This window comes from Paroedura picta, chromosome 11 (assembly GCF_049243985.1).
Source record: "Paroedura picta isolate Pp20150507F chromosome 11, Ppicta_v3.0, whole genome shotgun sequence".
NCBI classification, from domain to species: Eukaryota; Metazoa; Chordata; class Lepidosauria; order Squamata; family Gekkonidae; genus Paroedura; species Paroedura picta.
The window spans coordinates 48,066,586-48,091,368 of NC_135379.1; the positions used below are offsets into that span (position 1 = coordinate 48,066,586).

The 24,783-nt window shown below is 46.9% G+C and overlaps 1 protein-coding gene across 8 annotated transcripts in view; it reads right to left on the reverse strand.

Annotated features, from left to right (window-relative positions):
- Nucleotides 1-24,783, reverse strand: part of FBXL2 (F-box and leucine rich repeat protein 2) — a 68,656-nt gene that overhangs the window by 15,807 nt on the left and 28,066 nt on the right. For 5 of the 8 annotated variants that reach the window (XR_013225250.1, XR_013225248.1, XR_013225249.1 and 2 more), the window contains exons 14-15: nucleotides 3,277-3,489; nucleotides 1,636-1,875 (exon numbers count right to left, since the gene is read on the reverse strand). Coding sequence is in view for 3 of the 8 variants with exons in the window: in XM_077302557.1 (XP_077158672.1) it covers nucleotides 1,768-1,875; nucleotides 3,277-3,489 (321 nt within the window). In the remaining 5 variants the exon portion in view is untranslated. Of the gene's footprint in view, nucleotides 1-156; nucleotides 1,876-3,276; nucleotides 3,490-18,854; nucleotides 18,981-19,724; nucleotides 19,801-20,046; nucleotides 20,236-24,783 lie in introns of those variants that run through there. The other 3 variants (XM_077302558.1, XM_077302559.1, XM_077302557.1) reach the window with 3 other exon arrangements.

Genomic DNA, 24,783 nt, shown 5'->3' on the forward strand with positions numbered 1-24,783 from the left:
GTGGAGAAAATAGTTTGTCCCTTTCCCAGCTATAATTTATTGAACTCTGAATAGGATACAGGTGGATAATTGAAATAATACACAACTTTATGACCTTTAAAGTGTGTTGCTCATAAAAACTTGAAGTAGAAATCATATTGCTGTCCTTTACATTTGAAATGACTGAAACAGTTAAATATGGGTGACTTTATTCAAGTAGTATCCTGTATAAAATTATTTTATTAGAAGCAATTATTTAACTGTCATAAACATTTGACTTATAAAGCCACACAACACAATTTGATTTGACAAGCTTTTTCTTGTACAATGTGTTTACCAGACAGATAGCAAATCTTGAGATACATGCTGCTGTAAATATTTTACCAGCTTGTAAGAGTATCCTATTATTGATCATCTCAAAACAGTATTAATGTATAACTTAGTAGTATTTTGTTAACTGATGTTTTAATGTAGTCCACATTTCAAATCTTGCTCCAAAACAGAGTTACTACTATACATTTTTATGTCAGTCAAATGCATTCCCTGTAGGTAAAGTGTCTAAAGAGTTTTTATCAGCAAAATTCAAATACCAATAATGAAATAATTTGTAATGTTTGGAGGACAGCTCATAAGTTGTATGTTTTTTAAAAAAAATTAACTTAAGAACGTGCATATTTCTTCCAACTCTAGGAATCTTTTTATCAGAGCCTTATTAGGAAAATGTTCAGTAGTTACTTGGTATCTGACTTACATTGACTTCCAGTTAAGAAAGCATATGCGTTTGTGTGCTTCCATATTTTTATAAATCTGGTAGGTCAGAAATGGCTGCCATGGAACTTGGATATTAGGGTGGGAAAACGTGGACAATCTTCAGGGAAGAATCTTCTCACTGTAAAAGAAGGCATTCCTGTTCTGCAGTAATTCAAGTGTTGAGGATATCCTGTCCTTCAGCACTGAGTTGCTGAGAGATGCCAGTGAAACCACCAGGAATAAGCAAAGGAGACTATGTCCCTCCAAGTGTGTAATCGTATATTTTAATCAATATTTTTAAGAAGAAATCCATACACTGTCAACCATTTAAGGCAGTGCCAACTTTAGGAATTTTTGAGACTCGTTTATTCATTTATGTTGAAAATATGGCTGACATTTTGATTTTGAGAATGTGTAGGCTTTCCAGCTGCATATACTTATATGAACAGATTTAAAGGTCGGATACTCCCCTGAGATGAAGATCATTTGCACTGTTACTTGCTGAAATGTTCTTTCAATAAAACCCATGTAACAGTTATGTTATGTGCCATTTTACCATTGGCCATACAATAATAGCTTCTTAAATTTCTCTAGCATGACATTCTTATTAATCAGGTAAAATAATTTGGCTTTTTGGAAGTGGACATTTATTTGAAATACCTGGAACTATGGTTGCTTTGACAACTGTTCATGAAATAACTGGTATCACATCTGTTGAAGACTGTTCTGATTATTACCTAATGCTTGAGCTGGAGCTACTGTCGATATAGGTGAGTTCTACTTTTTGATATTTAAAGATTTTTAACAAGTAGAGCCTATCTAATATGAAGTCTGGATTGCACTCGCAGAGAAATTAGAATAAACAGAATGTCAATGTTATTCACATCTGCATAAAATATATTTTACCTGTAAACTTGCATTGGAATTGCAATCAATGCAGAATAAGATGGCTGGGATGGCACTGTTTTGAAGATGGCCAATGGAAATCTGCCATTCATTTTCTTCACTGAACTGATCATCAGCCCAGCCCTTTACCTGTTAAAGAATAACGCAACATCGGCAGAGACGCTGTTGAGTACCTCCTACAGAAGGAGGTGGAGTTACTGGAGCAAAGTAAGCATGAACTTTCACAGCTGGTAGGTGAGCCTGCAGAGATAAATCAATTTTAGTAGACCTCTTACGTTCATAGAAACCTTAACATTCTGTTGTGTCTGACTGTAAATGTGGGTGCTTGCTCAAAAAGCTTGCTTTCATCACCAAACTGTGGAACTATAGATTGGTTAATGAACTATAGATTGGTTAAGGAAAGCATACTATCTGTAATCTGTAAACTGCTCCTGCGGAGCGGTAGAAATGAACCAGTAAGGGCATTGTGGGCAGAGAAAGGGGTAGGGCGTGTCCGTGATAAAAACTCAGAGGGCCTAATTGGACCCTCCCTGTGTCACACTGGGGCCAAGCGTGCACAGTTCCTGATTGGCTGCATGCCCCATCATGGACTTGAGGCTGAGTGGGCCGGCAGAAGATGCTTCTCCGCCGGGAAAGGAGCAGGACACAGTGGACCTGCTCCATTCCCGCCGTTGAAGCCAGGATCTGGCCCAGGGGTGGCCAAAAGGAACCACTTGCCCTCGCGCTGACGACTTCGGAGGCACACAGCGCCTCTCGAGCAGCCTTCTTCCCATGCCGCCATTACAAGCCTGCCTGCTGCTCCCACAGCTAGCTGCCCGCCACAGGGGTGGAGACGGCGGCCAGGGGGGGGGGAAATCAACTGGCCCGCCTGCCTGGAGGCAGCCCAGGATTCGGGAGCCTTCGGCTCTGGCAAAGGGACAACCTTGCCGTGTCTCTGACGTGCCAGCCCTGTCCCTTTGCCGCCCACGAGCCGCCTGGAAGCCACCAGCCCTGCAACAAGCTGGAGGAGTCCCTACAGGAAGCACCCTACACACCAGGTAAACTGACGTGTGGCCTACCTGACCATTCGCCCCTAGAGGGGGTCCTCTTGCTCTCTTTCGGCCTTTCTACCTTCCTTTGTTTCTCCCTTCTATCCATCCCTTCACCCACCCATTGCCCTCCTTTCTCCCTCCCATCCCTCCTTCCCTCTTCTACCTTCCTTTCCTTAATTCTACCAATCCGCTAGCGCCTGCTATATTTTTCCTACAGTGGGCTTAATTTCTAGTTAAGTCATAATAGCACAGAAGAGAAAGCATGTATGTTCTGAGCGTGTTGTTCTGGAAAGGGACAAACCATATAAAACTTGGCAAAACTCAGGTAGTTTTACAGAATCCTGACCCAGATCCACTAGATAAACATGAAAATGGGTTATCTTTTTCTGAAGGCAACTGGTCAGTTTTAATTTTTTTTAATTGCGCAAACCTATTTGTTACTCTGCATCTCAATATATTTTAAACAAAGCAGGACTTCTACAAGAAGCTAGATGCATCCCTTTCTATCTCAATTGATACTGTCACTGTTGAGTAAACAGCCTACAACACAACCAGCACTTCACTAGACACCATAAAGTCATGCACATTTGAGAATTTGAACAATACATACTCTTATTCTTTTGATGCCTGCTCGGGTGACTTGTTGACAATCGTATAGCTCAATTCTCTCTAAGTTGTGGCAGTTCTCAAGGTGTTCAAGAGTCACATCTGTAATCAGCAGGCAGTTGTCCAACTCTAATACCTGGAGACGTTCATGCCCACATGTGCTGCTGCTTAGGTGCAGAATCCCATCATCTGTGATTAGTTCACAATGGGACAAGCTCTAGGATAGAATAAAGCTATTAATGAGATTCTATATCTCTCTACAAAGAACTCTTAAAACTTCCTTCTGCAAGAAGGATTTGTGATCTCAACCATTCTCTACTGAAACAAGACAGCGATCAGCACTAGCCTAAACAAATCTGCAAAGCTGACAGGATACAAAGCAGCAGCTTGAACCCAGATGTGGATAACTCTATAGATAGGCCAGTCCAGTGGTCCCCAACCTTTCTGAGGTTGGGGACCGGCAGGGCATCGGGGCGCAGTCCACGGCCCGCTCGGGCCACGCCCACGCATGGGCCGCACCCGTGCATGGGGCCGCACCCGCGCATCGAGGCGCGGCCGGCCCTGCTTCCCTCTCCCCGCCCTCCCGCAGTAAGAAGCTTCCCGGGCCGCAAGCTTGCGGCCTGGGAAGTTTTTTACTGCGGGGGGGGGCGGGGAGAGGGAGCCGCGGCCCGGCGCCATGGCCTTTGCGGCCCGGCACCGGGCCGCGGCCCGCAGGTTGGGGACCACTGGGCCAGTCTACCATTGTCCCCTGCTCCTGCAAGTACTTCGACAGGGGAGAGCGGATCAGCATAAGATGAAGAGTTGGAAGCAGTCAGTGAGTCCTACAAAGGCCTTCAACAAAGGGGAGAATTCTTTCACTGGAGAAAACTGGTAAAGGCTGGACAATAGGAAGTGGTACATTCCCTTGATGACTACTCTCTGTCTTCCTAAACTGATGACATGGAATCTGAAGCAAATGACTCAGAATGGCCAGATGAGGCAGAGTTTAACCCTGGAGCCTGAGGTTGATTGGCCTAGAGGAAGAGCTAAAATGGCTGTTTCTATGGATAGTTCTTGAATGCAGGGAACAGAAGCCAGACTCCTCCCAAGGGATGGCCAAATCTGTGGGATCCCTCCCATTTGGGGAGGGGGGAGGTTAAGAAATAGGGAACTAGGGAGGTGGAGCACTTCCTCCAAGACAGTGGAAGTCTTAACAAGAAATCTGCATGTGCCTTTCCGACAAAACTAGCAGGAAGCACAACCCTTCTTCATTGGGGCGAAGTCATCCAAGACTGGTTAGGTCACGCCCCTGCTTGCTAAGGTAGGGCGATTGAAATGCAAATTTTGCAGCAGCCCGTCTGGTGACCAAGAAGAAGAAGAAGAGTTGGTTCTTATATGCCGCTTTTCCCTACCCGAATGAGGCTCAAAGCGGCTTTCAGTCGCCTTCCCATTCCTCTCCCCACAACAGACACCCTGTGGGGTGGGTGAGGCTGAGAGAGCCCTGATATCACTGCTCGGTCAGAGCAGTTTTATCAGTGCCGTGGCAAGCCCAAGGTCACCCAGCTGGTTGCATGTGGGGGAGCGCAGAATCGAACCCGGCATGCCAGATTATAAGTCCGCACTCCTAACCACTACACCAAACTGACCCTCCAGTCCGGATTGCCCTACTGCTTGAGTAGAAGATACCACGCCCTGTTCCAGATCTAAATAGCAAGATTACAAAAATAAAATAAAAATAATAAGGAAGGAAGAACAACTTTAGACGAAATCAGGAGGCTGAGAAAGCAGTACCCCAAGGATTCACGGAAAACAGGGTTGAACTTACCTGTAACTGTTGTTCATCGAGTGGTTTTCTGTGCAGTCACACATGGGTTCTGCACAGATCACAGGCCTGCTACAGAGAAATAACTAGCCAGCTCAAAGTAAAGAAAAGGTCTCCCAAGAGTGCTCACCCCTCCCCTCATAGAGTGACTTTCCCGCCCAAAGTCACGTGATTTAGGAGAAGTTAGTACTCTCCCCTCGATCCTTTCCCTTTGCCACTTAGTGAGACAATCAATACGTAGCAACCCAGAGGGGATGGAGGGAGGGTTGTGTGACTGCACAGAAGACCACTCAATGAACAACAGTTAAAGGTAAGTGCAACCCTGTTTTCATCTTCGTGGTTTCTGTGCAGTCATAGAATCATAGAGTTGGAAGGGTCCATACAGGCCATCTAGTCCAACCCCCTGCTCTACGCAGGATCAGCCCTAAGCATCCAAGAAAAGTGTGTATCCAACCTTTGCTTGAAGACTGCCAGTGAGGGGGAGCTCACCACCTCCTTAGGCAGCCTATTCCACTGCTGAACTACTCTGACTGTAAAAAATTTTTCCCTGCTATCAAGCCTATATTGTTGTACTTGTAGTTTAAACCCATTACTGCGTGTCCTCTCCTCTGCAGCCAACAGAAACAGCATCCTGCCCTCCTCCAAGTGACAACCTTTCAAATACTTAAAGAGTCCCACATGGGAGATTAGCAAGATGACTCGCCAGTGGAGATTGGGTGGGCTATGTGCAGAGTATAGATTGTAAAACTGCTTTCCCCACCGCAGCATCTCTCCCAGAGTCCACGTCAAGAGAATAGTGGCGTATGAAGGTGCCAGGTGTTGACCATGTAGCCGCTCTGCAAATATCCAGCACTGGGAGACAAGCTGCAAACGCTGCCGACGAAGTTTGTGCTCTAGTCGAATGTGCTGTAAATCTCATAGGACATTCTAATCCAGAAGCCTTATAAGCATGGGTGATGGCTTGTACAAGCCATCATGAAATAGTGTGGGCAGATGCGACTTTCCCCTTCTTTACACCACGGAAACAGACAAAAAGGGATTCATCCTGCTTGAAGTCTTTTGTCCTGCCCAAATAAAAAAGTATGGATCTACGAACATATGCATTTGTTTTTCAAAATTAGACGTGGGATGTGGAAAAACACTGGGAGCACTAGTGAGTGTCCTAAATGGAATTTAGATACCACTTTAGGGAGGAACGGCATGCTAGGAGGTAAAATAACCCTGTCAGAAAAAACTTGTAAAAATGGAGGCACTGAAGAAAGAGCTGCCAACTCTCCCACCCTACGAGCTGAAGTAATCACAACCAAAAATGCAACTTTAAATGATAAAAAAGACAAATCCGTAGTAGCCAAAGGCTTAAAAGGTTGATAACACAAGAGATAAACTTCATTGTAGTATTACAGGTGCAACCAGCGGCGATGTGAATGGTTGCCTATGGCCCAATTCCATAACCTTATTGCTTCTCGACATAGTTGGGTAGACCTGGTGCCTCACTGTTTCTTGATGTGAAGTAATGAGCACGCTCTTTCCTCTGGTTAACCCTGAAAATGAAAGGAGAGCATACCTTATCGCTCTTAGTCCTAAAACATTTATGTGAAGGGTTCTTTCCTTATAACCCCAGAGACTACTGGTGGAATGTTGGAGACAGTGTGCTCCCCACACATCAAGAGAGGTATCTGTATACAGGATTAAATCTTCCTTTTGCAATCCCAGGGGAATCCCCTTAGAGAGGTTAAGCAGGATTGTCCACCAGGTAAGGGAACGGGAAACAAAGCGTGGGAGTAAAAAGCGTTTCCATTTAACAGAATGTGATTTGCATACTGACAAGAACCACAATTGGAGCGGTCGCATCCGCAGCCTAGCATAAGGCGTAACAGCAATAGTTGATGCCATGTGCCCCAAAAAAGTCTGAATCCCATGAACAGACTGAGATCTGACTTTAGAGATCGTGACAGCCAGTGCAGAAATCTTAGATGCTCGTGCAGCAGGTAGATAAACCATGCCTTCCTCTCCATCCAGTAAAGCACCAATAAACTCCAAAGAACACATTGGAGTGAGGTGCAATTTCCCTAAATAAATATTAAATCCTAAAGAACGCAACAATGCCAGTGGAAAAGAGATGATGGAAAGTTCTTCTACTGAATGACCAACCAGTCATCCAGGTACAGATAAATTTCAATGCCTTGTCGTCTCAGGTGTGCCACAACCGTGTTGGTAACTTTTGTGAACACTCTGGGGGCAAACACCAACCCAAACGGGAGAAATTTAAACTCATAATGATTCCCTCCTCTAGACTCTAGACATGAAAACATTCAGAGTGCGCAAGTCCAGAATAGGTCTCTTTCCTCCATCTTTCTTATCTATTAAAAAATATATTTGGAATAAAATCCTCCCGAGGGAGGCGAAGGACCCAGGCACACCACAGCACCCTTGTTCACAAGGTCAGCTACTTCTGATAAAACATCAGGTTCATACAAATTCCAGTGTACTGGAAGAACATTAAACCTGGGAATATTTAAGAATTCCAAAGAATAGCCATTTTGTATTATGGAAAACACCCAAGAATTAGGCAAAATAGAACTCCATACAGGTAAGTTGCAAGACAAATTACCAACAGCGATGGACGGAACCACTAGTCATTGAGACTGAATCTGCCATCCACGGTTGTCTTTGTCAGACATATTTTGCTGATTACGCTCTCCCCCTCTCCTGCAACCCTGTTGGAAACAGGGGGAAGGAGAGAAATCTCTGGACATGGAGTCAAATGATTTAAAAGACCAAAAAGATTGAGGGTGATAAAAGGAACGTCCCCAGGGTCTCGCCTTAGATGGGGCAGAAGATGTTCCGATCCCTTGCAACCAATACCGCCTCATCTTTTCGAGTACCTCATCCGTTTTAGAGCTGAAGAGACCTTCCCCTTCAAAGGGAAGATCCTCCAGAGCAGATCTTATCTCTGAAGAGATAGTGGAATTCCTTACCCATGAGTACCTACGCATAACTATGGAAGTACCCATGATTCTCCCCAAACAGTTCACCGTATGCCTAGCGGACTGAACCTGCTGTTTTGCCAAATCTCTACCCTCTGTGAGTAAAGCCTGCACAAAGGGCTTCTGGTCCTCTGGGAGAGCTGCCAGATAAGGCTCCAATTGACAGCGGCTCATAAGGGTCTGCAAATTAGAAACCCAAATCCCCATAGGAGATGATGTAGAGACCTCGTGGTCAAAGGTATCTAATCTTCTGCCATCCATGTCCAGAGGGGCCGAATACTGGTCCGGCTTGCCATTCCCTGGAAGGACCACAGAAAATACATAAGAGTGGTTAAACAAAAAAAGAAGAACCCTCCTCTTTATTTTATACAAGTGGTCAATTTTTTTTGGCCGAAGGAGGGCCTGAAGCCGGAGATTGCCCAACTTTCTCAAGTACGTTACCCCTCTGCTTAGGGGCAGTGCCACTGGGCCCCTTCAGAGGAATATAAAAATTCCATGAGGGTCCTCTGATTTCTCCAGGTTAACTTTCTACTGGAGATTCGAGGCATTTACCATTCTAATCAGTTGTTGGGCATAGGGCTTATTGTCATCTGTAGGGGACCTTGCCACAGACTCCCCCACCACATCAGAAGGCGAAGGTAAGGCGTCAATATCAGACTCATACTCAGAAGCAGAGTCAATGTCCAGAGTGGACAACGGGAAACCTTGACGCTGATACCGGGATCGGCAACGACCCCAATCTTCGTCGTCGACATGAAGTCTTGTGAACGATGCTGGTATTGGAGACGTACTTTGTCGACGACAAGATTCAATGCCGGTAGGGGTAAATTCTTTCATCGGCAGTGGGGTGTCCTTTCCCCATCAACGCCAAGACGCTGGCACCAGCATCAGCACCCAGGATTCAGTAGATGACTTCGACGACGATAAGCACCGGCGTCATCTGGTTCTCACCGGAGCATCGTCATCAGGCACCAAGGGTGAGCGATGACGCAACAAGGTCAGCGGTGAGCTTTGCATAATGCTCAGCGTCAAGCCAGACCTTTCAACATTAGATGACAAGCGTCAATGACGACCAGCAGATGGTGATGTCGAACGTTGTCAAGAAACTGACCTCTGCTGCGATACTTCTTCAGTGCCCGGAAGAAGTACAGACTTGTTGACGGCTGGTGGTTTTGCTGTCGGCGAAATGTCGTGCGGTGGCAAGGCGCTGGAGGGCCGAATTACAGCTGATGGAGTCGGTTCATGACCCCGAGAGCGGCCTCTTGACGCCCACCGTGTCAGCAACGGTGAGGGGGAAAACAGGGTTGCACTTACCTGTAACTGTTGTTCATCGAGTGGTCTTCTGTGCAGTCACACATGGGTTCTGCGAAGATCGCAGGCCTGCCACGGAGAATTAACTAGCCAGCTCAAAGCAAAAAAAAAAAAGGCTCCCAAGAGTGCTCACCCCTCCCCTCACAGAGTGACTTTCCCGCCCAAAGTCACGTGATGTGGGAGGAGTTAGCACTCTCCCCTCAGTCCTTTCCCCTTGCCGCTCAGCGGGGTATCAATAAGTAGCGGCCCAGCGGGGATGGAGGGAGGGTTGTGTGACTGCACAGAAGACCACTCGATGAACAACAGTTACAGGTAAGTGCAACCCTGTTTTCATCTTCGTGGTTTCTGTGCAGTCCCACATGGGAGATTAACAAGATGACACAGCAAAGGAGTTGGGGTGGGCTACTAGCGGATTATTGATCTTAACACCGCTTTTCCCACTGCTGCATCTTTTCCAGAGTCAACGTCAATGGAGTAATGGCGTATAAAGGTGCCAGGCGTTGACCATGTCGCTGCTCTGCAAATGTCACTCATCGGGAGGTTAGCCGCAAACGCTGCAGACGATGCTTGTGCCCGTGTGGAGTGCGCTTTAATCCCGAGCGGACAGTCTAAGCCAGAAGCTTTGTATGCCAGAGAAATTGCTTGTACAATCCATCTCGAAATGGTTTGTGCAGATGCAGCTTTACCTTTTCTCGCACCCCGGCAACAGATAAAAAGAGACTTATCTTGTCTAAAGTCTTTGGTTCTGTCCAAATAAAAAAGTATGGCTCTGCGAACGTCCAGTGTATGCATGTGTGTTTCAAATTGAGAGGTGGGTTGTGGAAAGAACACCGGGAGGACCAAAGATTGTCCCATGTGGAACTTGGAAACTACCTTTGGAAGGAAAGAGACACTAGGACGTAGTACAATTTTGTTAGGAAAAATTTGTAAAAATGGAGGCTCAGAAGATAGTGCCGCGAGTTCCCCCACTCTACGTGCTGAGGTTATTGCAACCAAAAATGCAACTTTGAATGATAAAAAAGACAAATCCGACTTTGCCAGAGGTTCAAAAGGTTTATGAGTCAAGCGAGATAAAACAAGGGATAGACTCCATTGTGGGAATACAGGAACATTAGGTGGGAACACATTCTTTAAACCTTTCAAAAACTTTGTAGTCAAAGGATGAGCAAAAACAGTTTTACCGTCGACCATTTCATGAGAAGCGGAAATAGCCGCTAGGTGTACTTTAATAGAAGAATTGGACAGTCCCCTATCTTTCAACTTAACTAAATAAGAAAAAATGACCGGTAAAGGGCAAGAGTTAGCAACTCTATTAGACTCTGTTGCCCATTTCCCAAACTTGTCCCACTTCGCAGCATAGGAGCGGCGAGTGGAAGGTCTGCGGGCGGCTTCCAAAATCTGGTCTACTCTCAAGTCTTCTACAAACCCACCCTCCAGACCGTCAGGTGGAGGGGTTGGGGGTTTGGGTGTAGGTGCTCTCCCCAAGTCAGGAGATCTGCCCGGGTCGGTAGGTGCAGATACCTCCCTTTGGCCAATCGGAAGAGAGTGGGGAACCATGTCTTTTGCATCCAAAAGGGCGTGACACAGATGCATTGAGTGTCGTCTGCTACCAACTTGGTCACCATCCTGTTTATTAATCCGAACGGAGGGAAGGCATAAAAAAGGGATCCCTTCCAACAATGGAGGAAGGCATCTCCCAGTGAGGCGGGATCTATTCCTCCCCTGGAATAAAATTGAGTGCACTTTGTGTTTTGATGAGTTGCAAACAAATCCACTGTTGGTTGCCCCCACTGATGAAAAATGGGGTTTATACAGGATGGGTTGAGAGACCACTCCTGAACCATGTTCACATCCCTGCTCAAGGCGTCTGCCCATGTGTTCAGTGACCCGGCAATGTGAATGGCAGACAAGGTTGTTCGATTGGACACAGCCCAGTCCCAAATCCTTGTCGCTTCTCGGCATAGTCTTTTGGACTTGGTGCCTCCCTGTTTTTTTATGTAAAAGACTGCTGCCATATTGTCCGATGTTACCAGAACATGTTTTCCCGTAAACAGGTCTGCAAAGAAAGAAAGAGCATGTCTTATGGCTCGTAATTCCAAAATATTGATGTGTAAAAATTTTTCTGCCTCACCCCAGCGACCACTAGTGGCATGCTGGAGGCAATGAGCCCCCCAACCGTCCAGAGAGGCGTCTGTATAAAGGAGTAAATCCTCTTGTTGTAACCCAAAAGGTACTCCTGTAGCTAAATTTGAAGGGACGGTCCACCATTTGAGAGATCGGGAAACCGAACGGGGTAATGTGAAATGTTTCCAACTGCTGACTGCATGTGGTTTACAGATTGACAAAAACCATAGCTGCAAGGGTCTCATTTTTAGTCTAGCAAACGGTGTGACAGCAGTGGTGGACGACATATGTCCTAACAAGGTCTGTATTTCATGAACAGACCTGGATCTGACTTTGGTAGATTTTAATGCCAAGGCTGAAATCTTATCGACCCTAGCTGGGGGTAGGTATACCATCCCATTCTCACCATCCAGCCATGCACCAATGAACTCTAAAGCGCGCTTTGGAGTAAGAATGGATTTCTTGTAGTTCACATTAAAACCCAAGGTATGTAATAGCTGGAGAGAGGTAGACAAAGAAGTTGAAAGATCTTCTGCAGAGTGCCCAACTAAAAGCCAGTCATCAAGATACGGATAAACCTGGATACCCAGCTTTCTGAGGTACGCTATTACCACGTTAGTGACTTTAGTGAATACTCGTGGGGCAGATGCCAAGCCAAATGGGAGCACTTTAAATTCATAGTGATTACCCCCCACATAAAATCTGAGAAATCTCGTACAGGATGCATTAATCATAATATGAAAATATGCATCTTTGAGATCTACCTTGGCGAACCATAAATTTTTTGATAAAAGAGGAATCAATTCAGCTAGAGACAGCATGCGAAAACGTTTGACCTTAATAAACACGTTCAGTGCCCGTAGGTCTAAAATAGGTCGTTTCCCTCCATCCTTCTTGTCTACAAGGAAGTATTTGGAGTAAAACCCTTGCGTGGTGGGCGCAGGACCCAAGCACTGCACTGCTTCTTTGTCTATAAGATCAGCCACCTCTGACAGAATGTCAGGTGAACGTGAATCCCAATGGGTACATGGAGTATTAAAGTCGGGAACACTCAAGAACTCCAAATAATAACCATCCTTTATTATAGAAAGGACCCAAGCATTAGGTGTAATACCGTACCAACCATGTAAATTGCCAAAAAGCCCGCCAAGTGTGACGGACTGCTGTGGCAGTCATTGTGATTGGGTCTGTCGGACCCTATTATCCCTGTCAGACCCATTCTGACGGTTACGTCCCCCACCTCTCCTACGGTTCTGCTGAAAACGGGGAGGAGGGGAGAATTCTTGGGATGTAGAGTCAAATTGCCTGAAAGGCCTAAAAGGCCGAGGGCGATAAAACGGGCGACCCCATCGTTTAGGTTTTGATTGACCAGACGAGGAAGCCCCTATTCCTAAAGATCTCGCCTGTAAGCGGTATTTTCTCATTTTCTCGAGAACCTCATCAGTTCTACTGCTAAACAGGTCTTCTCCCTCAAACGGAAGGTCCTCCAGGGCAGATTTAATATCCGTGGAGAGGGTTGAATTTTTTAACCATGAGTGTCTGCGCATTACTACGGCTGTACCCATGATTCTCCCCAAGCAATCTACTGAGTGCCTTGCTGTTTTGACCTGTTGCTTTGCCAGATCTTTACCTTCCGTGACCAAAGCCTGTACAAATGACTTTTGGTCTTCGGGAAGCCCTGTTAAAAAGGGTTCTAGTTTCTCCCATAGTACCGCCTGATATCGACTCATTAGAGTCTGCAGGTTAGAAACTCTAACTCCCATAGTGGAAGAAGAGTATATTTTTCTCCCAAAAGCATCCAACCGTCTTCCGTCTTTATCAAGAGGAGCGGAATGTTGGTCAGGTTTGCCTTTTCCAGGGAGCACTGCCGAAAAAACGGAAGATGCTTTAGGGTGATTAAATAAAAACGAACAGCCCTCATCCTGCACCTTGTATAGATGCTCAATCTTTTTGGCAGATGGGGAGGCTGAGGCAGGATTCTGCCAAGCCCGATCAAGAACCTCTGTGACCCCTCTAATTAAGGGAAGGGCTACAGGACCACCCTCTGCGGAATATAAAAACTCCATAAGAGGGTCTTCAGACTTCTCCATGTTCACCCTGTATTGGAGACTTAATGCATTAGCCATCCTTATGACTTGCTGGGCATATGGTTTGTTATCATCAGTTGGAGACCTGGATACAGAATCTCCAACTACATCAGACGGTGAAGGTAATATCACATCATCAGCCTCAGACAAGGAATCATAGACAGAATCAATGTCAATTGTTCTTTCCGACCTCCGTTGTCGACGTCGACTGTCCTCGACAACGGTACGGGTCGGGGCCGAAGTCACAGCCGGTGACAGAGATCTTCGGCGTCGATGAGGGTCTTCGCCGTCGAAAGATCCCTTCGTCGACGACGGGGCCGGAGACAGAGAACTACGACGCCGACGCCGCCCAGCCGAAGCAGGAGGGAGTTCTCTCATCGAAGTCGGAGCGTCCTTGCCCCAGCGGCGCCAAGAGGCTGGAACCAGCGTCGGGACCCAGGACTCGGTGGATGACTCCGACGACGATAATCTCCGGCGGCGTCTAGACCGCACCGCCTCGTCGTCATCAGACGAGGGTAAGCGCTGGCGGCTCAGGGTCGGCGGCGAACGTTCAACATTGCTCGGAGATGGACCCGCCTCCTCGACGACGGACACCGACCTACGACGTCGACCACTAGATGGCGTGGCAGAACGACGCTGAGAAGCCGACCTTGGACGCGACGCTGAACCAGAGCCCTGATCAGCGATTAACGGCTCGTCCACGAGAGGGGGCACCACTCTCGGCGTCGACGAAGCACGCGGCGGCGAAACGTTAGAAGCTCGATCTATCGTCGCCGGTGTAGGCTCTCGGCCTTGTGAACGGCCCCTTGATGCCGGTCGCGTGGGCGATGGCGAGGGAGAAATCACCCTTCTGGATTTTTTCTTAGAAATAGAAGGGGAACGTCCTCGAGAGGGAACCACAGCCCTTTTCTTCTTTTTCTTAGGCGGTTCAGAAGAAGCCCTTTGTTTCTCCACCACCTCAATGTTAGAGGGGGGAACTCCAGAAGTAGAAGGCCCAGGTGCCTCAGAAGGCCTGAGGGATTTCTCCCATAAAGCAGCCTTTAATCTTCTTGCTCTCTCATCCCTGGTTTTAGGTGTAAGTCTTTTACAGGAGGGGCAGTTAGATGTCAGGTGCCCCTCACCCAGGCATAAGAGGCAGGAGGAGTGCAGATCAGATTGTGCCATCTTGGCACCACACTCCCCACACTTTTTAAACAGTGCCATAATATTAGAATATTGAAATACTGAAATATTTTCCTCACAGAAATTCCTGAGGGAAATTCGAAGAGCAAATTGGCTAGGATCCTTCCTCCGCAGCGGCAAAGAAAGGACTGAGGGGAGAGTGCTAACTCCTCCCACATCACGTGACTTTGGGCGGGAAAGTCACTCTGTGAGGGGAGGGGTGAGCACTCTTGGGAGCCTTTTTTTTTTTTGCTTTGAGCTGGCTAGTTAATTCTCCGTGGCAGGCCTGCGATCTTCGCAGAACCCATGTGGGACTGCACAGAAACCACGAAGATGAATCTAGCCTTCTAGCTCTTTTAAAAACCATCGAGGCTGAAGGAGAACGACCCCGTGATGGGGCTATCGCCCTTTTCTTCTTTCTCTTCAAGAGCTCTGAGGCAGTTGTTTACTGTCCTTGTGAAAAAACAGCAGATGATGGGCCCACAGACGTAGAAGAGCCAGCTGCCTCATCAGGCTTTAAGGATATTTCCCACAGGGCAGCTTTTAATCTCCTCGCCCTATCATCCCTGATCTTTGGATTAAGTTTTCTACATGAGGAGTGCTAACTCCTCCCACATCACGTGACTCTGGGTGGGAAAGTCACTCTGTGAGGGGAGGGGTGAGCACTCTTGGAAGACCTTTTTTTGCTTTGAGCTGGCTAGTTATTTCTCTGTGGCAGGCCTGTGATCTTCGCAGAACCCATGTGGGACTGCACAGAAACCACGAAGATAAACATCCTTACCAGCCACCTGGAGTTTCTTTTACACAGAACTTATGGCTTCTACTAGCAAGTCTGGTGGAGCTGTGGCTGGTCACCCAGCTCCAGAACAGCAGGTTCCCATCGAGGAGCACACAAATAACAAAATCAGGACCTTGGAGGGGCGGCCTGGGGCTCTGGAGTCCCACTCCTCTGAAAGGCACAAGGGGCGGCAGGAAGGTGACATGGAGATACTTACCGCCAGGAATCCGGGCAACAAAGAAAAGAGGACCACCTGGAAGACGGGGACTGCTGAGAAATACGGCGCCAGTGAGCACCTGGCCAAGAGGACAAGGCAAGAGGCAGTGCAGCTGCCTGCAAAAAACCCCAATCGCAGCACAAAGCGTTCCAGAACACACACCACAAAGAGGATGATCAAGTGGCCAGGGACGCCAGCCACAGCTCCGGAGTATGCACAGAGCAGAGCTGCTGATGTCATCACAGAGGGGAATACTGGCGCACAAGAACACTGCAGGAGTCAACCGGAGCTGGCGAGCCCCACTGGTGAGAACTACGGGCAGAGAACGCAGCTGCATTCGCACTCTCCAACACCCGTCCCTGCTAACAGCAGCCAAGGCTCCCAAGCACAGGACCCAGGCATGTACCTCCGCCATTGCCACAAGGGAGGCCGGCAAGCAGCCAATATGACCCCATGCATACAGGATCCTGCCATGTCCCTATGCTCCCCCGAATCCCTCAGCTGAATGGACTATTCTGGGCCTTGGCAACTCACTTGCTTCAGTTGCCAAGAAACTGTACACATTCACCAAGGAGGTGATGGAGAATTTCAAGGTGCATTTTGTCAATATACCCGTGGTAGCTCTCCATTCAGGTGCCATTTTGCCAAAGGATGGCGACAACCCCATCAAAAACGCCATCAAAGGAATGAACACGCACTCAAGAGGAACCATGAGGCCTCCTCTATACAGCTCAATACAGCTATTGTCATTTGGACAGATGACATGCTGAAATCACCAGAGTTCAGTAGTCCTTCTGCCAGACAGGCAATTACAAAGATTAAACAGGTGGCGGAGTTTGCAGCAGACACTTCTCAAGATGCTATCCAATTCTCTGCCAGAGCCCAGGCTGCCAATGTGGCGGCCTGCCGCATCATTCGGCTCAAGCATTGGCGGGTGGACCACACCTCCAAGAATACACTTTCAGCATCAAAATTTCTGGATGACTTCTCTTTGGCGAGTCAAATCTGGACAAGGTATTGGTTGAAACCAAAGAAAAGAAGAGAGCGATGCCAGAATCTTCTACTTCACACCGGGCCCGAGATTACCAATATATATGCCAGTCCTTTTGTCCTTTTCCTTTCCGGCAGGACAAAAACCAACAGTCCAGAAAACACACCACCTGACTCCTCGGTGGGAGGCAGGCTCCGTTTCTTCCACAAGGCATGGAGCCACTCCACAACCAGTGGGCTCTAGACATCATTTTTTTTAGGGGTGGGTATCAAATAGAACTCACTGGCAGACCCCCAGACCACTTTGTTCAGTCTCCAATTCCAAAATTTAAAAATCTCAAACGTCTTTTGGCACAAACCATTCAACATCTGGCCGACATCTCTGCCACTGAGGAAGTTCCTTCCCCACAACGCTTTTGGGGAGTGTATTCTGTACTCTTTGTAGTACCAAAGAAATCAGGAGATTGCGCACCATCCTCAATCTCAGGGGACTGAACCAATGGTCGAAGAAGACACTATTCCGGATGGAGTTCTTACAGTCCACCAACAGGGAGATTTACTCACCTTTTTAGGTCTCCAAAAGGCATACCTACATATTCCAATACATCCAGACTTCAGAAAATATCTACGCTTTTGCCATCAAGGCAGGCATTTCCAATACACAGCTCTCCCTATCGGTCTCTCCTCTGCACCCAGGGTGTTCACCAAGGTGATCGTCACACTAGTGGCGAGACTTCACCAGGGGGACATTCACGTCTATCCATACCTAGAAGACCTGCTTCTCCAGGATACGGACCGGACATCAGCTCAGGCCAGCACCAACCGCATCCTTCGGCTTCTACAACACAGCTTCCTGATCAACGAGAGCAAAAACCACCTGACCCCGACATCGGACATAGTGCACCTGGGCACGAGAATATGTACACGTCTTGGCGAAGGTGTTTCTCCCCAAGGACAAACAAACCTATAGAACCTCATGGCCAACATGGTAAGCCGCAAATCCACCGATCTCATGAACCTGGCCACTATTCACGGACTCATGATTTCCACAATACACATGGTTCCCTGGGCACGTTTTCACTCCCAACCACTGCAGTGGATGCTATTACCATTCCAGCGCCACGTGACCAGAACAGGTCTCTGATTGTGCCCGATAACGTCAAGAAAGAGCTTCAGTGTTGGACATCACCAAAACATCTACCAAAAGGGACATCATTCACAAACCACAAACAAATCATAGTCACGACAGACATCAGCCAAAGGGGCTGGGGTGCCCATTGCCAGAACCAGACAACTCAGGGCCGCTGGTCTCAGACGGAAAGTTCCCATAGCATCAACTGGATGGAGCTCCGGACGGTCTGTCAAGCTCTCCAGCAATTTTTGCCACTGCTATGGGACACTCATATCCTGGTGCATACAGACAACATGACCACGAAGGCCCACATCAACAGGCAAGGGTGAACTCAGTCTCACTCCCTGTATATCAAGGCATGACTGCTCCTGAGGTGGGCAGAGCAACATCTGGCCAGTCTAAGGGCCGAGCACCTGCAGGGTCTTCACAACCAACAAGCAGACAGGCTAAGCCGCCAACATCTAGATTTCGGGGAACGGAGCCTGTTCCAACAACTGACAAGGAGGTTCGGCCACCCTGTGATGGATCTCATGGTGACACCAATCAATGCCCGGACAAATCGGTTTCTAACTCGATTCTACCACAGGAAAGCAGAGGAGGAGGACGCAGTTACCTGACCCTGGCCACAGGGCCTGCTCTACACCTTCCCACCACTGCCAATTGTGGGCAAACTGTTGCACAGGGTAAGATCAGAGAAGGCAATTGTGATCGTAGTTGTGCTCCACTGGCCCCGACACTTGCGTTTTTCGGACTTGGTACAAATGTCATAGTCACCCTGGCTGCTCCCAACTCGCAAGGTCCTTCTACTTCAAGTGCCCGTTCAACACCCAAACCCAGAATGGCTGCAGCTAATGGCCTGGAAGTTGAGAGGAGATCTTTGCAATGCTTAGGCCTCCCAACCAAGAGTATCGACATCATTATCCAGGCCAGGAGACCAGCCACTAAAATAATATATAATCACACCTACTAACAAATATATCAAAAATATACTTGCCTTTTGGTATGAGGGCAGGAAACAAGGCCTACGTTCAACCACATTACGGTGCCAAGTGGCGGTCCTGAACGTGGTGCTGGGACTGGACCACACACACTCTCCACCAACATTTATGTTCGCCACTTCCTAAAAGGAGCACAACAGATGGATCCACCAGTTCAACACCAATTTCCCATGGAGAGACTGCCCGTTGTCCTTACTGCCTTAACTGGGCCACCATTCGAACTGCTCCGACGAGCGGAACTCTGGTTCCTCACATGGAAGGTGGCTTTCCTCGTGGCCATCATGTTGGCAAGACGGGTGTCTGAATTAGCGTCTAGGACGGAACTTTGCTGCTTCAAGAACAGCGCAGTAATACTACAGACTGACCCTAGTTTATTCCTAAGGTCTCTTCACAATTCCACCTGGAACAACCAATTATCCTTTCCAGCTTATCACAAAAACCCATCCAGCCAGGCCGAAAAGACACAAGCTGGACGTGCGCATCTATCTGAGGAGGACGGCTGACTTCAGCCGATCAGACGCTCTCTTCGTATCTCATGACGCAGCAAGCAGGGGCAAGAAGGCCTCTTCTTCTGCCATTGCCTACTGGGTATCATCAAGGCCTACACACTCCAGGGCAAGAGTCCCCCGGGAAAGATCACAGCGCACTCTACCAGAGCCACGGCCTCATCTGCAGCCTTTTCTAGCAGAACTTCAGTTGCTGAAATATGCAGAGCAGCAACAAGGTCTTTTTTGGTCGCCAAGTCCTTCAACATGTAACAAGACAATAAGCCTTAGAACTACTCCCTCCCAATGGACAGCTTTGGCACAGCTAACCAGTCTGGATGACTTCAGCCCCACTGAAGGAGAACGAAACATTGGACTCACCTGAAGGTTTCTTCTCTTCAGTGGGGCGAAGTCATCCACGTTCCGCCCTTGGGATGCCAACCAGCTGAGACATGACCTGAGCGAAGGCAGATAACACTTACATTAAATACTCACCTGACATACAATAATAAATAATAAATAATAAATAATAAATAATAAATAATAAATAATAATAATAATAATAATAATAATAATAATAATAATAATAATAATAATAATAATAAACCTTTCTTGGCATAACAATAAGAGGCAAGTACAGCCAAACAGGGTAAAAATATAATAGAATAAAATAAGCTAATATTATAGACTAAAACTCATTCACCGTTGAGATGGGGTGGGCTATGTGCGCAGTATTGATTGGAGTACTGCTTTCCCCACCACTGCATCTCCCATAGAGTCGACATCCAGAGAATAATGTTGGACAAAGGTCCCCAGCGTTGACCAGGTAGCCGCTCTGCAGATGTTGGACATGGGAAGCCCCGCTGCTAACGCCGCAGACGTTGCTTGGACTCTGGTGGAATGAGTGGTAACCTTCAAAGGGCAATCCAGCTTGGAAAGTCTATATGCATGCCAAATTGCCTACACAATCCATCTTGATGCTGCCTTACTCTTATTGACACCCCTGAAGCACACAAAAAGTGACTTATCTTTTCTGAAATGTTGTGTTCTGTCCAAATAAAACAAAATAACGTCTACAGTGTACATCTGTCTTTCAAAGTGCGAGGATGGGTTTGGAAAGAAAACAGGAAGTGTCAGGGACTGTCCCAGCTGGAATGTCAAGACCACTTTAGGCAAAAAGGCTACACTAGGGCATAGAACCACCTTGTTTCCAAACACTTGTAGAGAGGGAGGCTCCATAGACAAGGCTGCCAGTTTCCCCACCCAACGTGCTGATGTAATTAAAAAAAGAATGCTACCTTGTATGACAAAAAAAGACAAATCCGTTGTTGCCAAAGGTTCAAAAGGTTTATGGGTGAGGGCTGATAAAACAAGGGACAAACTCCATTGAGGAACCACAAGGGGAACTGGGGGAAACAAGTTCTTCAAACCCTTTAAAAACATACGTAACATTGGATGAGAGAAAATTGGTTTGCCATCCACAAAGTTGTGTGAAGCCGAAATAGCGGCTAGGTGGACCCTGATCGAGGAATTTTAGACCTGAATCTTTCAAGGATGTTAAGTAAGAAAGTATATAAGGAATAGTACATGAAAGCGAGTTGCAACCGTTAGTGAGAGCCCATTGTTCAAACCTCCTCCATTTACACAAATAAGAACGGCGAGTAGAAGGTCTTCTCGCCGACTATAATGTGGGTAACTGAAACGGCACCTGAGGTTGAATATGCCACGCTGTCAAGTGGAAAGGGCACGGGTTGGAATGTAGGAATGTCCCCCACGATAACAGATCGACCTGAAACAGTATGTGCAGAAACTGACCCAGGGTCAACCGGAACAGTGCAGGGAACCAGGCTTTCTGGGTCAAGAAAGGTATCACTAGTATGATGTGCCCCTTCAAGGATTGCTGCCTTGTTGTGGTGAAGGGGCTTGTGTAGCTCAGTGAAGCTATGAGCTATGCCATGCAGGGCCACCCAAGATGGATAAGTCATAGTGGAGAGCTCTGACAAAAGGTGATCCATTGGAAAAGGAAATGGCAAACTACTCCAGTATCTTTGCCATGAAAACACAAAGGCAAAACGATATGACACTGGGAGATGAGCCCCTCAGGTCGGAAGGTGTTAATATGCTACTGGGGATGAGCAAACGGGTAGTACGAGTAGCACCAGAATGAATGAAGCCACTAGGCCAAAGCCGAAAGGATGCTCAGTTGTGGAGGGAACTGGTGGCAAAAAGACAGTCCGATGCTGTAAAGATTTTTATTCCATAGGAACCTGGAACGTCAGATCCATGAATCAAGACAAGCTGGACGTGGTCAAACAAGAGATGACAAGACTGAACATCAACATTTTAGGAATCAGTGAACTAAAATGGACAGGAATTGGTAAATTAAATTCAGATGACCATCAGGTATACTGCTGTGGGCAAGAATCTTGCAGACGAAATGGAATAGCCTTCATAATCAATAAAAGAGTAGGAAAAGTAGTATTGGGATATAATTCCCAAAATGACAAAATGATCTTAGTTCAAATCCAAGGCAAACCATTCAACATCACAGTAATACAGGTCTAAGCCCCAACCACTGCTACTGAAGAGGATGAAGTTGACCAGTTCTATGAAGCCCTACAACACCTTCTAGAAGCAACGCCAAAAAATGATGTGCTTATCATTATGGGGGATTGGAATGCTATAGTAGGAAACCAAAAGATCACCGGGGTAACAGGCTAGTTTGGGCTTGGAGTACAAAATGAAGCAGGGCACAGGCTGGTAGAATTTTGTCAAGAGAATACAATGGTCATAGCAAACACTCTTTTCCAACAACCCAAGAGACGACTCTACACATGGACATCACCAGATGGTCAACACAGAAATCAGATTGACTATTTGCTCTGTAGCCAAAGATGGAGAAGTTCTATACAGTCAGTAAAAACAAGACTAGGAGCCGATTGTGGTTCTGACCATCAGCTTCGTGTTGCAAAATTTAGGCTCAAATTGAAGAAAGTAGGGAAAAGCACTAGGCCACTCAGGTATGAACTAAATCATATCCCTGATGAATATATAGTAGAGGTGACAAATAGATTTAAGGAATTAGATCTGATAGACAGAGTGCCTAAAGAACTATGAGCAGAGGTTCGCAACAATGTACAAGAGGTAGCAACTAAAACCATCCCAAAGAAAAAGAAATTCAAGAAAGCAAAATGGCTGTCTGAGGAAGCTTTACAAATAGTTGAGGAGAGAAGGGAAGTGAAAGGCAAGGGAGAAAGAGATACACCCAATTGAATGCAGAATTCCAGAGAATAGCTAGAAGAGATAAGAATGTCTTCTTAAATGAACAGTGCAAACAAATAGAAGAAAACAATAGAATAGGGAGGACCAGAGATGTCTTCAAGAAAATTGGAGATATGAAGAGAATATTTCATGCAAAGATGGGTATGATAAAGGACCGAAATGGTAGGGACCTAACAGGAACAGAAGAGCGAGCTTAACATCCCTGATAACCACGATGGGGTAGTCACTCACCGGCCCATTATGTACGGGGGGGGGGGGATAGTGCACATTCGGGGTGGAATGGCAGTGACTAAAATCACTGATAACGCACGGAGCCGGCTGCAACTGGCCACAGATTCGGTGCATGCCGCCGAAAAAGCCGTGTTAGCGAAACGTGGAAGAAAGCGCAGCTTCCGGGTGACCGGGGCGCAACCAGAAGCGGCGCTGGGGTCGCCACGTGCATAATCGGTTACTCTGGGTTTTGCCGCCGTTGCGGCCCGTCCCGTGCATAAGCGGTTTGCTTTGCTTCTTCCCCCTCCGTATTTTCCATGTGACCCAAAATTGCCATTTCGGCGGCTGTGCATAATGGGCCATCTGGAGCCAGACATCCTGGAATGGGAAGTCAAATGGGCCTTAAGAAGTCTGAACAACCATAAAGCTAGTGGAGGTCACAACATTCCAGTTGAACTATTCAAAATTTTAAAAGACAATGCAGTAAAAGTGCTTCACTCAATATGCCAGCAAATTTGGAAAACTCAGCAGTGGCCACAGGATTGGAAAAGGTCAGTTTACATTCCAATCCCAAAGAAGGGCAATGCCAAAGAATGTTCAAACTACCGCACCATTGCACTCATTTCTCATGCTAGCGAAGTTATGCTCAAAATCCTACAAAGCTAGGCTCCAACAATATGTGGATCGAGAACTTCCAGAAGTACAGGCAGGATTTCGAAGAGGCAGAGGAACTAGAGATCAAATTGCCAACAAACACTAGATCATGGAGAAAGCTAGGGAGTTCCAGAAGAACATCTACTTCTGCTTCATTGACTATGCTAAAGCCTTTGATTGTGTGGAACACCACAAATTGTGGCAAGTTGTTCAAGAGATGGGAACACCAGAGCATCTTATCTGTCTCTTGAGAAACCTATATGAAGGTCAAGAAGCAACAGTGAGAACCAGGCATGGAATCACTGATTGGTTCAAAATTGAGAAAGGATTTCAGCAAGCCTGTATACCTATTTAACTTGTATGTGGAGCACATCATGAGAAAGGCAGGTTTAGATGAGTCACAAATTGGGATCAAGATTGCAGGGAGAAATATCAGCAACCTCAGGTTTGCAGATGATACCACTCTAATGGCAGAAAGCAAAGAGGAACTAAAGAGCCTCTTGATGCGGGTGAAGGAGGAGAGTGCAAAAGTTGTCTTAAAACTCATCAAGTAAACAAAGATCATGGCATCCGGCCCTCTCAATTCCTGGCAAATAGATGGGGGAAAAATGGAGGTAGTGACAGATTTAATTTTTCTGGGCTCCAAAGATCACTGAAGATGGGAACTGCAGCAAAGAAATTAAAAGACGCTTGCTCCTAGGGAGGAAAGCTATGGCAAATCTAGACAGCATCCTAAAAAGCAGAGGCATCACCCTGCCAACAAAAGTGTGTCTAGTCAAGGCTATGGTCTTCCCAGTTGCAATGTATGGCTGTGAAAGTTGGACCATAAGGAAGGCCAAGCATCAAAGAATTGAGGCTTTTGAACTCTGGTGCTGGAGAAGACTCTTGCGAGTCCCTTGGCCTGCAAGGCGAACAAACCAGTCAATCCTAGAGGAGATCAGCCCTGATTGCTCCTTAGAAGGTCAGATCCTGAAAATGAAACTCAAATACTTTGGCCACCTCACGAGAAGGAAGGACTCCCTGGAGAGGAGCCTAATGCTGGGAGCGATTGAGGGCAAAAGAAGAAGGGGATGACAGAGAATGAGGTGGCTGGATGGAGTCACTGAAACAGTCAGTGCAAATTTAAATGGATGAGAGAAGAGCATTCCTTACTGCCCGAAGCTCCAGGAAATTAATATGTAAGGATGCCTCATATGCAGACCAAACACCACGTGCAGAAAGGTCTCTGCAGTGTGTGCCCCAGCCAAAAGGGGAAGTGTCAGTATCCAAAATCAAATCCTCTTTCTGAGGTCCT